This window comes from Hipposideros armiger, unplaced genomic scaffold (genome assembly GCF_001890085.2).
Source record: "Hipposideros armiger isolate ML-2016 unplaced genomic scaffold, ASM189008v1 scaffold_133, whole genome shotgun sequence".
NCBI lineage: Eukaryota > Metazoa > Chordata > Mammalia > Chiroptera > Hipposideridae > Hipposideros > Hipposideros armiger.
The window spans coordinates 1,057,479-1,072,963 of NW_017731483.1; the positions used below are offsets into that span (position 1 = coordinate 1,057,479).

The window sequence follows — 15,485 nt, forward strand, 5'->3', positions numbered from 1 at the left end:
ACCTGCCAGCTGCCTTTAAACTAAGGGCAGAGGAAGAGTTACACCTAGGCCAGCAAACAGCAAAAGAACTACTGGAGCCATAGTTGAAGAAATGAGCTGGCGGCGCCAAGCAGTGAGTAATTTTAGAAGCAGAGAGCAAGGTCTGAACACCTTTTACCAGAAAAGAGCAGTGTATGTACCCTGTGTAGGAAGAAATAATACCCTTTAGGACAGACGTGATCAGGACAGGGTTCGTACTCTCAGGAAGTTCACAATGTGATGCAGAGAACAAACATGCTACTGACAAAGGGTGATGCAGACAAAGCGCAGAGAGAGCACAGAAAAACAGGAGGCTTCTCTCAAAGAGTAACGCTAAACTGAGGCTTAAGGGCGGCTAAAGAAGAACCGTCATTCCAGGGAGATGATTTACAAAGAAACTGTTCATAGAATCAGGAATAAAAGAGTCAGACAGTTTAGGAACATGTAAATAGATCATATAATCATCTTGATGTAAACAAAAACAAAAACATAAAATTCAACACCTATTCATGATAAAAGAAAAAAGGTACTATACAAAAAAGTCATCACCTTTTCTTACACTAGCAATAAAAACAAAAATATATCATTTTCAAAAGCATCAAAAAAAAAATCAAAAACCTAGGAATAAATCTAACAATGGACATATAAGACTCCAAATAGAAAGCTTCAAAGCCTTACTTATTTGATAGAAATTCTAAAAGATATAAAATCAAATTTATTTATAAATGGAGGAACATGTCAGCCTCCTTACTACAAGATTCAATACTGTAAAGATGTCAATATTCTGCAAAGTGATCTATATATTCAAACAAATCAAAATCCTACGGGGGGGGGGGAGAGATAGAGAGAGAATTAACAAGCTGATTCTAAAACTTATATGGACAACGTCCCAAGAACAGTCAGTCAAAGCAATCTTGGGAAACGATGCTTTTGGAAAACCTACATTACTAGACATCAAGACCCTCCACAAAATAGTAATAATTATGGCAGTGTGGTATTGGCAAATAGACCAATGAAACAGATTCCAGGAATACTGGGTCGGAAAAGTCATGACGTATTTTTTCTACATTTTTCATTGCAAAAATGTGTCATGACTTTTCTGACAACCCAATAGTTCCTCACATATTCCACTACTTGATAAAGGACACTGTAGGACACTGGGAAAAAGAAGGTTATTACCAATAGATAGTACTAGATCAATTGGGCAAACATACTATTTAAAAAACAAACAAACAAAATGTCATACCGTAATAAAAAATCAGCTCTCGATGGACTGACTATATCCACATCTCAATGCGAAAGGTAAAAAGCCTTTTAGATGAAAACATTTTCAAAACTTGGGTCCAGAAAGATTAATCAAATAGAATTCAAGAAGCACTAACCTTAAAAAAGAAACACTGAAGTTGAATTACATTAAAATTAATCAAAAAGACACCATTCTCCTTTGTCATTTTTCTAGTCAGGTCTTTTTTTTTTTGAGATTTACCAAATATTTGTCTATTTTAATAATGTGTTTACATATAACCAAGACTGTTACACTTACTTACACACACACACGCAGCAGTTCCCAGATATTCAGCACTTCCTATTTCTTGCTCCACAGAAGCAATTACACTTCCTACTCTTGAGTTCTGTTGGTGTTTAACTTGATGCATTCCCACCCCTTCGCAGAACAAAGAAAAAATTACTGAATTTAGCCAAAAGGCGGATGATAGCTACTGTTAGAAATCTCAGAGACTTGGTGAACCACACATAGCCACACAAGCTTTAATTTTCTTGCCTTCTCTAGTCTGAAATGCTCATCTTTCTTGTCAAACAAAATGTCAAAGCAAGCAGTTCGATTCTGATTGCAGTCATCTAGAGGAATATAGCTGAATTAAACACCAAGCAGAGACAGAAAAGCCCAACCCAAATAGAAGGGCTTTTATAATATTTTATAATATTTATATTTTGACAATATTTTTATATTTTATAACATTTCTAACCATTGAATTCACGGCCTCCCTTGGAGCATGAGAAAGCAATCATCTAGTGTTGTCTGAACTCCTTTCAAAGGAATACCTACCCTTTAAGACTAAACTGTGTATGTAAAAACTGGAGCTTGTGAGGCACTGTAAACAACCTAATCAAGTTTTCAGACCTCAAAATCTAAATGTCCAGAGACTTAGCATTATGAATATGGGTTTCCAATTGCTGGTGGCATTGATGCTAGTTTCTGTTACTGAAAAAGGCCTTTAGCAGGGGTGTTGATTATTAAAAGATAAAGGTCTGCCAGTGCTTGATGTTACTTATACTTCAGAGAACTGAAGATACAGCACAGAACTATGCTATATAGAATTTTGCAGCATATGTATATGCAGCATGGAGTTATAACATCTATATATTTAAGTCAATAATTACTAGACCCTAGCTAAGGTTTAGAATGGTTCATAGGTGATTACACCCATTTACTCCATGAGACTTTTTTCCCAGTTCCAGGATCTCTAAGCTTAATTAGATGCAAGCACTTAATTGTTCAGAGCAGCTATTTCCTTAGGGCATACCATCTGTGTGCAGTGCACAGACAATTCTAAGGCTGGTGGTCCTTCAAGAGCATGCCCCAAGGTTTCTGCCTGACTCCTAAAACCTAGTTTATTGAAACTCTTCCCTCCTTCTCCCATCATAAGGCAAGTGTAGGTTGGATCTGAAAAAACTTAAGACAATAGATGAGAAAGAGTGGAAAGGTCCTAGCTAAAAGTATATTTATGTGGGGTTTTTCTTTTTTTAAAGGATAAGATAGAAGAAACAATTGTGATCTTGGGGAGAAAGACTGTGTAAAAAGAAAGACTCAAGCTTATCAATGCATTAAATATAAGAAGGAAGACAACAAAAGCAAATTTTGCCATAGAAAAAGAGAAAGCAAAACAATGTATAGAAAAAAATTACAGCAGTTGCTCACAGGAAAGTGACCTACTGTGCTAATTGTGCAAATTGGCCTGTTTGTTGGTGGGTTAGGGAATTTCAGATCTGCAATGCACAACCATCATTTGTAAAATTGGTTTTCTTTTTTTAAAGGGAGAGAGAAAAGAAAGAAAAGGCAAAGTCAAGGCAGACCCATGGTTCTCAATCCCTGGAGATGTCAAGGAAAGGAAAAGGGCCTATAACGTGCACTCCTGAGGGCTCTGCCCATTCCCCACCCCCACTTGTTGTATTTCTTTTAGCTGTAGCTGGTTTGTCTGTTTAGAGATCAATAACAGGAACACATCTGGCGTGAGGAGATACTATAGATTTTTTTCAATTTCTTTCCTCCAACATTTTATTATGAACATCTCAAATATTCAGAAAAACTAACAGAACTGTGAATACCTATATACTCTCCACCTAAATTCTACAATTGTTGCTACTTTGCTATATTGACTTTATCATTATTTATCCACCTATGCATCCATCTGTTAGGGGTCTGATTTGATAGTCAAGAAAGCTTCCATAAATTTAGGCGATTTTAAAAAATATCGTTCTCCCTAAAAGAGGCTTGAGTCAGAAAAGGGATAATGAAGTTCTAACTGAGGAGGAAGCTACATTCCTGTTTGGTCATTAGTGGAATTATTATCCTGAAATAACTTCTGAGCCCGTTTCCTCGCCTGTCAAGTAAAGTCAGACGAAATCGCAATCAGGCTCCCCTAGTTATGGTCCTTTCTAATCTACAAATTCTATGAGTCTTTGAAAAACAATTTTCTTAATAATAACTATCATTTACTTCGTGTTGTCTACATGCCAGGAAATGTGCCACAAGTTTTATGTGCACAATCTCATTTAATCTTCATGGGTCCCTTAAAATTTTTGCGATACCTCCTTCATGAAAATTATCAACTGTTTTTAGTAGCACTAGCACATAGCCACTCTCCAGTATATATTTTCAGTACTCTTCATTAGCATCGATTTCACAATGCTTTGGTGGAAGTGGATGAAACTAAGAATCAGAAATTATCTTTCCTCGTTGAGAAACATGAGCAAACTCTGACCCCTGGTTTGTAATTTTTTCCCCAAATGTGTAGAACGAGATAAAATAGCTAAAATTACTTTAACTTGTTTATTTTGGTAAAATAATTACATATAATTATTGTTGAAAGAAATCTACAATACACAATCTTGGTGTTTTTATTCCAATCTGTTGCACATTGAATAACAAAATTAAAATGTCAGTTTTTCAAATGGAGAAAGTACTCAAATCAACAGCGATGTGCTAAACAAAGAGACTCAATTAGAGCACATTATGCTCGATTTGGAGATGAATACAAGAAAAAAAACACGACTCCATACATATTATGCTTATGTGTTTGTATAAATAAAAAACTACAGTTACTGCTTTTCTATCTCTATATTCCTCTTCAGGTTTAATTATCTCTTCCATGTTCAGTGCTCCCAAATACGTGTATTAGTCCTCACTATTAGTAGAAAAAGCCATGTTTTTGCTTTTTTCCATGGGAGCTATTTGTATTTCAATGCATATTTACAGACCTTATATTGTAGAAATGTAACAAGATGCCTGCACAAGGTGTCCTAGGACTATAAATATACACTATTATGTAATCAGTGAGGTTCACATCTAGGAAATCTAGATGGAATGGTGATCCGGAAGCAAGTGAACAAAAATAAAGAGGTTTCGCCTCGTTGGTTAGAACAAGGAAACACCAAAACAAGGCCTAAAGTGGCTCAGTAACTACTCAGCAGAGTAAGAAAGGAAAGTGAATCCACTCAAGTCATAATGAATGATAAACCCAAATTCTTCCCTTTATGTCCCAGTGCCTTATACAAAGACTTCTGTAACAGATTCTGCCCAAGAGCAGGGAGAAACTTGTTTTTCCCAGTGAAATCAGCATCTCTAACCACAGAATGTCCTTCATGGTAACATATGTGGGTATCTTTTATATAAATATTGGGGTTACTATGCAATCCACATACACAGGGGCACACTTTCTGAATGTGGTCTCTCCTAAAGGAAGTCATTCCCAACATCCCTCACCAACTAAGGAGGCAGCTCTTCAAACAGGAAACCCAAGCAAAGACACTTTGTGGACCTTGCTGTGTTGGGCCTGTTTGAAGAAAGGCAAATGTCTGGCTATATTCACCTTTGCTTGCAGTGCCCAGATGATGTCTGCCAAATGGAGACAGGCTGAAAGATAAGGGCATGAGGAAAACGTCTTTGTAAGCCAGGTTGAACAGTTTCATGTTACTCTATTCATTATCCTCTAGCTTTTAGCAAAGCTTGATTTAAACGTTCCAGCCTTACATCAGCTGTTCCATTGGCATTAGGGTAAGACTAGTGTGTTCATACTTGGATCGGAGCCTTGGAGTGGAGAAGAAAAATGGTAGCAGCAGTACTAAATTGAACCCTCAATACATGTTAAAGAGGAAGCCTGAGAAAACAAGAATCAGGGCTGCCAGGTCCGGGAACCTCTTACCACTTGGACATTCTCCCTGCATTGCAATCTTCACGGTTGGGGCTCCATATTATTAAGGAAGGCGGCAGCCTCCTCATGAATTCTCAATAATAGGCAATGAAATTCTATGCAACCTAACAAGTTCCTTTATTGTCCACAGTGCTAGAAAACTCAGCGGTAAGTAAGTACTGCGCTCAACTGCTAAAGCTTTCCTCAGCTAAAATTTATAATCTTTCTCTCTTTCCCCCTTTTACTTACTGGTTCTTATCTTTCCGATCATTATTTTTTGTCTTACTGCATGTTTTTATTTCAAGCCTCCTAAACCCTTTTTCTGAAAAATGGCCAGAGCACACAGGCCAATCAATCAATAAATTTCTCCTATACAATATGAAAGTTACAAAATAGTACTCTTTTCAAAGCCATGAATGCTAAAGAGGTTGAGAGCCTGTGTGCTGGCTAAAAACAGTGACAAGGAAGCTTGGGTTACACCTACAAGCATAGAATTCTAGAGTAGAAACAGAACTTGCAGTTAATCAATTCCAATCTCTCACCTAACACGCAATTCCTTCTACAACTTCTCAGACAGAAGGTCATCCAACCTCTGCCTGAATACTTCCAGTAACAGGGAAACTAGTACCTTGTAATGTTCCATTTTATGACAGTTCCCATTAATAGAAAGCCTTTCCTTATACCAAGTGAAATCTGCCTGCCAGTCTGCCAATTAATCGCAGTTCTTCATTACATAGACATGTATTTCCTCTTCCAAAAGACATTCCTTCACATTATATATTTATTTAAATATATAATAATTCCCATTTATTGAATTTCTACTGGTATCAGGCTATGTGCTAGGTACTTTATAGATTCTGTGACACATCATCTTCCTAACTATCATTTAAGCTAGGTGTCATCCTCTTTTGAAAAGTGAGTCCCAGAGAGGTATATGAATTAGATTCTAATTCCAGACAAATATGTGTGGGTTTCTTATATCTACTCCCATAAACAAAGATTTTATTAAACTTCTGGCAACCAAATCACATGATTTGAATGCCTTCAAAATGGGAAGGAAAACAAGTTAGGTCAATCAAGAGAAAAATAAAGATGGTCTAGAGATAAAACTGCACCAAGTGTTTGGTTGGTGGAGAAAGACGACAGCATGAAAAGCATTTAACAAAATAGGCATCAGGGAGCTCTAGGACACAGTAAAGGTGACACCTATAAAATCACAACCATGACCTGAAGCCAACGGTGTAAATGCAGGCCCCAAACAGGAAATTTTCCTCTCTTCTACTTCAGTCTAGAGCCAGAGCAGATTTCCAACAGGTCAATCATATTACTTGTGGAGAAAAGAGGCATAGCCTGAAGGTTAATTTCAGTACAACCAGAAGAATACAAAGAATTATAAATATATACTTCTATGGCGTTGGGGGCTGGGGGGAGGGGGTGCACAAGGTATGGATCCACAACACAGGAGGGAAGAGTATCCCAGGAACTGAGCAAGGTTCCAGATGTAAACTAGGAGTTCAGGGTCAAAATAAAAACTATTCCACTTATGGTGGCAGGGCACTGGAATCCAAAAGAAAGAGAATGAGGTGGGAGGAGAACGCCAATACTCATTTCTTTGCCTAAAGTTCTCTCCCATTTCCAATCATGTTCAAGTTTTATATCTTTGCTGCCTACTGAACAATTCCACTTGGCCATCCTATCACCTCCAACTCAACATGCTCAAACTAGAATTCACTTTCACCTCTCTTCTCTCTCGCCCAATTCCCTACTAGTTAAAGGCATTATCCAGAGCAAAAAATCCTGGAGTCATCTTTTTTTATTTCATAGAGTCCTTAATTTTTGAACTCCACTTTTTAGAGCTAAGAACTATTGCTATTCAACAAATATTTACTGAGTGCCTATGATGCACCAGATACTTTCTATGCACTTTAAACACACTGGTGAACAAAGCAAAAAATATCCATTTTCAAGAAGCTTATATTCTGATAGCAAAGACACAAAAAATATAGTAAATATGGTAAATAAAAACAGAATTTCAGAAGATAGTGTTACAAAAAAAGGAAAAGCAGAGTAAGATAATGGCAACTTTTAAAAGGGTGATCCAGGTAAACCTCATTGAGAAAAAGGTGACATGTGAGCAAAGATGTGGAAGAGGTGAGGCAGGAGGCCAAGCAGATGTGTGGGGGAGGAGCAGTCAGGCAAGGGCCCTACTAAGGCTCCTCCGTCTTTCCTGAAATGCCATGGAGCCACCCTTCCACTCCAGTCCCAATGCCATCATACCAACTCCAAAATTTCCTAGGAAGCCACTCTGCTCTATTTCCTCTTGGTACAGGTAACATTCTTTTTCCACATTAAAACCATTCCCCTGATTTTCACGGCCCATAATTCTCTGAACTCACCCTTTACATCCTGAATTTCTGTTCCTCTTTCCAAAATTCTTGAAACTTCGCACGCTCCTTCTTCGCACACATCATCCTCTCCTGCCTGGGAGTGTTCTCCCTCCACCCCTCATCCACACCTAACCCTACCCATCCTGTAAGGCACGGAGATCAAGTCCTACCACCTCTATGGTCCCTGCAGTTGCTATTATTGAATCTCTACTCTTATTTTCCCAGCATCATATTGCTTGAAAGCAGGTCTGCCTCTTTTTCTGTACTTCCCACGTGTTGATCACTACTAAATATTTGCTGACTAAGATTAAAAATGAACTATTTCTTCTACAAGCTGAAGCTCTTTACCAACTTTAGAACACTTTTATTAGCTTTGATAAACTACTGAAAGAGACACAATAATTAATTAATGGTTTTATTATACTAATAAAAATGCATGGATGCTGGAATAAGCGAAAACATTAATGACAGCTTTTTCTTTACTGTAATTCAAATTTTCAGTTATTTTTCAGGTCTGTGCTTATGTTACCTAGAGAACCAAGGAGTATGCTATGAATCTATATAAATCAATACAAATAATGAATGATCAACCATCGTTAGACTCACTGGAGAGATTCAAATTACCTAAATATAAATATAATGTCAAAGAAAGACTGCAATTATCTGAGTAATCTGCAGTTGCAAAGAGGCAAACTGTAATTAAGAAAAGCAAATTCTTATGGTTTAAAAAAAGGAAAACCATCTTCCTGATGAAGTAACGATAACAAATATTTACTGTATATGAAAGCAGCATGATGTACAGGAAAGCGTACACACTGGAATGCTCAAATGCAGGTGGCACCACTTATTAATACCATGACCTCGTTTCCTGGTATGTAAAATGGAAACAGAAAAGCTCTTCTATTTACAAAAGTACAGATATAATCTATGTTCCAATCTGAACAAAATCCTGTCAACTCTGGCAGATGGAGTTAATGCTAATGAACTCAGTGGTTGGACTATTGTTAGTCTACAGATATCTGTTCTAGCTGAAGCAGTGTCTTCTTTTTATAAATGTATTTATAATTAAAGGATGAAAGACAGAATATTGACACCTTTGGATAATGTAAGAGGGATGAAAAGAATCCTGGGCTAGAAACAATGCCAACAAAAAAACCTACAGTTATCTCCTGAGCACTGGTCAACTAGACCTAGGAACAAATGGACTTAAAAAAAGTCTTTTGGTTATTAACTGGTACATAAATAAGAAGCTTCTGTGCTATTATACAGCTACTATCCAGGGTCGGTTATGAGAATTAAATGAGCCAAGGCAGGCAGAATGCCTGGCATAGTCTTATAATGTATTCCTTTCAGACTGATAAAATGGTGCTAGGACTACTAAACCTCCAAGAAATGTCAAAGCAACTGAATGTCCTCTCTGCAAATCACACTTTTTTTTAAGTTAGAAATCATTCTTTATAATGTGTAATGCGCTCAGATTGCCAAAATGAGGGACGAGCTTTACAACAACGCCAGACCTGACGTACAAAACGGGACCCATTAAACCAATCAGACTTACTCCAGCAGTGTCTGAGAAAGCGTTTACCTAAAGCAAGAAAACCTACAAGTCAACCAACTATAAGTTCTTGTCAAAAAGAGGTAACCATAAGAAACCTACCTGCATTATCTGGGCCAAAACTGTACTGGATTTAATTCAGAGCAGCAGCAAATCTTAATGTTTATGGAGACTGCTTGAATTTGACATTGAGAAACTTCAGGTAGGAAAGGCATTAACTACTATTCTAAGTAGTGGAGTTAAGACTGGGTCAAGATAGATCATAAATTTTGAGACGATTCCAGAAGTTTTCTTGAGCTAGTTCTGTGGGTCAAAGCATGAAAATCCCTGAGAAATATGCCAGCATCTGCCCTCAGTTCCAGAAGCAGGAAGCAAAGATGTGACCCAATCACATGACACCAAACCACAGTCCATCTGTTCTGAAACTTGCATTATGTAAGCCACAGCCTAGAAAGAACAGCAAAAGGCACCCTTCAACATGTGCAGGGAGTTCTGTCTTTTGAAGAGACTTGCTCTCTCTTGCATCAAAAAGGCCATCCACAGGACAATGGCATTTTCAAAGCCCACTTCATTAGACATGAACATATCTGATGCAACACAACGGTTCAACAAGAGTGGTGTGGAATTCCTATAACTGTTTCAACTAGGCATACAAGAATCTTTCAAAAAAGGCCCTCCCCACAGGAACAAGATTTATCTCCCTCTTTATTATTTTAATCATGTCAGTTCCTCATTTAATTTCAATAACAAAGCAGACCACCTAAAATTCGAAACCTAACCATGTACTACTACTGTAAGGCCCTTCAACTACATCCCACTTCCATTCAATTCAAAATTGTTTCACCATCTTCCAAACTACCATAGGCCTAGTTTACTCAATCAATAAGCTCTATACTAGGTCCTTTTATCAGCAATATAAAAAAGATACTTCCCTTCTCTTGAGGACTTTTATATAACCTGTAATCATTTGCCTCTCCTCCCCACCTACAGAAGTCGTTTTTCATAAGTTCTGTAAAATTCAAGATAACTTGACTTATATAAGTCACTCCATTAACGCTGTTCCTCTCCCATTCCAAGTGCTTCACATTTGAATGTGCCATATGGGGCACAAGATTTGGAATTTAAAAAAAAAAAAATCAAAGTTCCTATCTCAGTTCTGCCTAACCCTGAGAAATCCACCTAAATCTCAGTCGTGTTTTCCCATCTGTAAACTGAAGTGACTTACGACTTTCACCATTAGGATGCCTAGTCTAGTGGGCAGTCCACAATATAATTCTCCCTCACTTATCCCACTTACGTTACCTTTCTGATTTGTTTCCAGTCACCTATTATAGTTCTTAGAATTGCAAAACACACACACACACACACACACAAAACAAACAGTGGTTAATACATCCAAACCACAGTATAGAATAAGGAATTTAACTCTAAAGAGTAACTTGTCAGCCAGTCAATACAAGCTTTGGTTCCTGCACTGCAGTAGGCCCTGGGGCAATTGGGGGACACAGCTGACAAAGAGAGTTTAATACTCATAAAATACTCTCTGCCCATTTGAATTCTAGCCACCCTTCGAAGTCAGCTGAAGTCCTCAAGTGTCCAGGGAGCCTCCCCCAGTCACTTCAGCCTACAGTAATCATTTCCCTCTTTGAATACTGATGCCTCTCTGCAGGGGTGACATTAAAAATATTTAACAACTGGCATCACAATGGTACCCACCAATCAGAAAGGATGTCTGACCAATAAAAGCACACGTGGCCCAGTGGGAATTGCTGGCTGAACATCACTCCTACCTGTTATTGCCAATGCCAAGTAGCAACTTCAAACTCCAACACAACTTTCTTATTTTATCTTCAAGATCTCGTGAATTAGAAAAAGTAGGTATCACCCCCATTTTCTGCATAACTGGAGATGAAGTTGGGACTAATAACCAAATCTAATAACCATCTGCTTCCTTCACATCATACAACTTGTCCTGAATATATACACAGAATTATCAATTAATATTGCATAAAATGTACTTAACATATAACAATATAAATACTAAATGAATGCCCAGTCAAGTGGCATTCATTTAATCAATAAGCATTTAAGTGGAACTGAATATAAAACACAGTGCTAGGTTCTGAGAGCCTAACGAAACAAAAGGCATGATCCTGGACCTCTGGGTACCTGTAACATGTTCAAGAGTATAGTTAAATAACAGTGCAGAAGACAGCAGACATAGACAACACAAACTAGAAGTGTTATACATACAGTTCAGGGAAATAGCGTTCAGGAACTAAACCAGTACAGAAAGTCAAGATTGAGAACTTCTTTCCTCACACTACCAAAAAGGGCAAAATTAAGTACGTAGTGAAAAGGCTAAAAAGTCAGGAGTCAGTGGAAAAACAGAAATCACTGGAATTGAGAGTCTGCAATAGTGAGAAGTGTTGGACACTCAGAGATGGCCCTAATCATAAGCCTCAAGTGGTGCTCTAAGTGCTGAATACAAATGCGAAATCCTGTAAGCCATTTGAAGGGATGGCTGAGGAAGGTTAGCTTGGCAGTAGCCTACAGAACAGCTCCGAAGAGAGCAACACTGGAAAGCAACTAGATTTGAGTGATAATACAGGCAGGATTAAACTGGTAGATGCACACAAAGAAAGGAAGAGACACTCAAGAGGCATTAATATAAAGAAGAGTTGGGCTTTAGGCATGTTTTCAAAGCAAAAAGTTATGAAATGGCAGAAAGCATGCAAACAGCCTTCTCATATGGGATATGCTGGGTTGTCAGAAAAGTCATGTTGTATTTTTTTCTACGTTTTTTCGTTGCAAAAATGTGTCATGACTTTTCTGACAACCCCAATATATGTAGACATAGGGGTACTAAACTGTGTACTAGGGACAGGGAACCAATTTCCCCAGAGAAATCTATGTTGGGGAGAGCAGAAGCTGGGCAGAGAATACAAAACTGATACCCAGACAATAAGGAACTGTAAGCTCTTAAAAAGGAAGCCAAATTATAAATTTAAAAAAGCACTAAGCTCCTTGGAAATGTTATGAAAGGATGGAGTGAAACATCAACATACCCACCCAGGGCAGGCAGACCAGTTGTGGTAGTCTAGACTTAGAGTATTAGCACTAGAATCAGCTTTGTATTGTATGTAGGCATGCCTGTGTAGTCTGGAAGCTCCTCCAGAGCATGGACTGAGAGATGTTCTGTACATCCATTACTCCAGCACTGTTATTTGAATCCATGAAAACTTTGTGCTACGCTAGCTGGAAAAGAATGAACTGTTATTCAAGTTAATAGTGGTGTGGAAATATAACTTATGCTTGAGGCATAACAGTATCAATTCTCCTACCTATCTGCACATTTATCTTGCCAATGTCAAAACTCCACTGTTTCTTCTCATGTAGGCCCAATGTGAAGGGACTCCAGGAATGTACTAGGAGTCAAAAAGCTAATCTGATTTTCAAATTGTAAGGGCAAAACCTAAAACTGCATAATAAAGATCAATTGCTCATCAGAGGGCTAAAAATGAAACAATGGGCTATGCCCGACAGTAGTTAGGTGTATATATTAAGGTGTATATGTTTTGAAAACATGAACCCTGGGTGCAAATCATAACTTCACATCTCTCAAGTAACTGAGTACTAAACCTCTGGGCACCTCAGTTTCCTCATCTATAAAATAGGGCAAATGCCATTAGCCCTCAGAGTTCAGTTGTGGGGATTAGATAGCAGTGCTTTGGTGTACTTGATGTATTTACATCATAGTAAGCTCTTAGTAGACAGTAGCTATTAGCAATAATTGGCACCCTCAACTCAGTCTTGAGTTTTTGTTTTTTAAAACACTGGGTATTCAATTTCTGAAACAGAAATGTATTTTCACTATATTTTAGTTGCTAATACTAAGTAATAAGTAAGGCTCTTGTGGTTTAGTTTCTAGTGTTTTATTTTAGATGCTAACAGTTTTTCACTCCTTCCACGGGCGTAAGGTGATGACCACGTACGCCATTCTGATTTTATATTTTGGAAAAAGGAGCAAACATTCCCTTGAAAACTAGCTATACAGACAACTGATTCAAACTACTAGCTGCCACTCAGAAAAAGGAACATCACTAGCAATGTCCCTTCGAGGAAATAAAAGTGTTTGATTAATTCACAGAGCCATTCCCATTCAAACATTCCAAACGTCGCAGAGTGAGCAAAAGTTCAAGTTTCTACTACGAAAACAATCTGTAGCCTTCTGGTTACTGGATTCACTTCAACACTTCCCAGACGCACGAAAGAAACATTTCGCTCATCTTCGTGCCTCCTGCTCCTCACACAAAGCTTTGCAGCTCCTTTTCCAAAGCCGCTGGCTGGAGAAGCAGTCCCTCTTGGCGGGGTCCACCCTGCTGACCCCGGGGTCTTAATCACACGTCGCCCCTCCCACTGCTCCGGGAAGCCTTGGAGGCTCAGAGCTCACACCCAGCGCGGGAAGCCTCCTCCGACCCCAACCCCGCCTCGGGCCCTGGGAGCCTCTCGCAACAACCCGCTTGGGGTGGGGTGCCAGGGACAACGCCACACAGCTCCCCAGAGAAGGAGGCAGGGAGCAGTCCCAACTCGGCCAGTCCGGGCCACCCTCATACCGCTCCGCCCGTAGGGCAGCCCCCGACCTCGGACCGTTCCGCCCGACGCCACCTCCCCCGGGGAGCAGAAGCCGGGGCCAGCCACCGGCTGCCGGTCACGTCCACCCATGCTCGGACACACGCCCCCGACCCGCCTCCCCGACCCGCCAGCGGCTCGCGTGGCAGCAGCCCCGCCAGGAAAGCCCGGCCCCGGCCCGGGCGCCGCCACCTGCGCCCCCGGCCCCGCGCCATGTTTGAGAAAGAGAAGGAGCGAGCCAGAGGCCAGACCCGGCCCGCGCGCCCCGCAATCGCCCACCACCCCCGCCGCGCCGCTGCTCACCCGTCGCTCCCGGGACCAGCGTCGCCGCCGCCGCCGTCAGGACGAGGAGGAACAGCCGGGGACACGGAGCAGCGGCCGCCGCCTCCATGGTCCCGCCGCCACTGCCTGTGGCCCGGCCCGGCCCGGCCGCCGCCTCGCCTTAGCAAGCCTCGCCTCGCCCCACCTCCCCCGCCGCGGCAGCGGCCTCGCTTCGGCCCTTTGTAACTGCTCGGGGGCCGCGCGTCCATTGGCTGCCGGGCTTCCGCCGGCCCCGCCTCCCGGCTGTCTGCAAGCGGCTGAGCGGGACCCAGCCTGGAGCCCCGCCCGCGGGCCCGCTGGGCAGCCAATCCAGAGCTGCAGGCGCCCGCCTGCTGGCCACGCCCCTAGACTCCCCCGGGGCCGTACAGCAGGACCCCTGCTTGAGCCAGAGTCGCTCCGCGCTCGCTGGAGAGTAAGTGGGGGCAGGGTCCAAAGTAGCCCAGGCCCTGCTGAACCTCCAGTCCAAGAGGGCCTGGGCTGAACGATGGGCGTGTCTGGGTGTGAGTCGCTTTTGGAAAAGGCTGTGGCCATTTGACGCTCTTCTAGCCTCCCTAGGCACCTAAGATCTGATATTGACCCCAACCCCACCCCGACCCCCATTCACAGCTCTGTACCACCAATCCCCAACAAATTCACCCAGATCCGCTGTACCGTCAGGCAGGCTTCGACTTCCACTCCCCAGATTGACGCCTCAACTTTAAACATCCCCCCACCAACATCTTTCCTCACTGCCCCGTGCGCCTTAGTCTCCTGTTTCCTCCCGCTATCAGCGTCTACCCCCAACCTAGGCACCGCAACCGCCTCCCCCCAAAATTTCAGGCCCAAAAAGTCCCCAAATCCTGACCTCAGATCCCAGCTTCAGACTTCAGATCCTGAGCTCAGGCACACCCCTGAATAGCGGCCCGCCTCCCTCCGTAACTCAGAGCAGACCCAGAACAGGACTCCAAACCACACTCCTTGCCTCTCACCCCTTCCAGATCCAGGTGGGAAAGTGAAGGCCCCACCTCCAACCCCCAGATAGGAGGATTCCCCTTCTTAGCACGCAGCACCCCCGGGGCGGAGGGAGAGCAGTCATTTCTTTGAGCTGCCGCCGACACGCCTGCACAATAATTCTGAGGTGTCACTAGAAACCCAAATAAACTC

General features: G+C 41.3%; 1 protein-coding gene across 1 annotated transcript in view; it reads right to left on the reverse strand.

Moving 5' to 3' along the window:
* Positions 1–14,473, reverse strand: part of TGFBR1 (transforming growth factor beta receptor 1) — a 55,345-nt gene extending 40,872 nt beyond the window's left edge. The window contains exon 1 of the mRNA XM_019649545.1: positions 14,325–14,473. Within this exon, the coding sequence (XP_019505090.1) occupies positions 14,325–14,412 (88 nt within the window). The 5' untranslated portion in view covers positions 14,413–14,473. The remainder of the gene's footprint in view (positions 1–14,324) is intronic.
* Between the last annotated feature and the right edge of the window lie 1,012 nt (positions 14,474–15,485).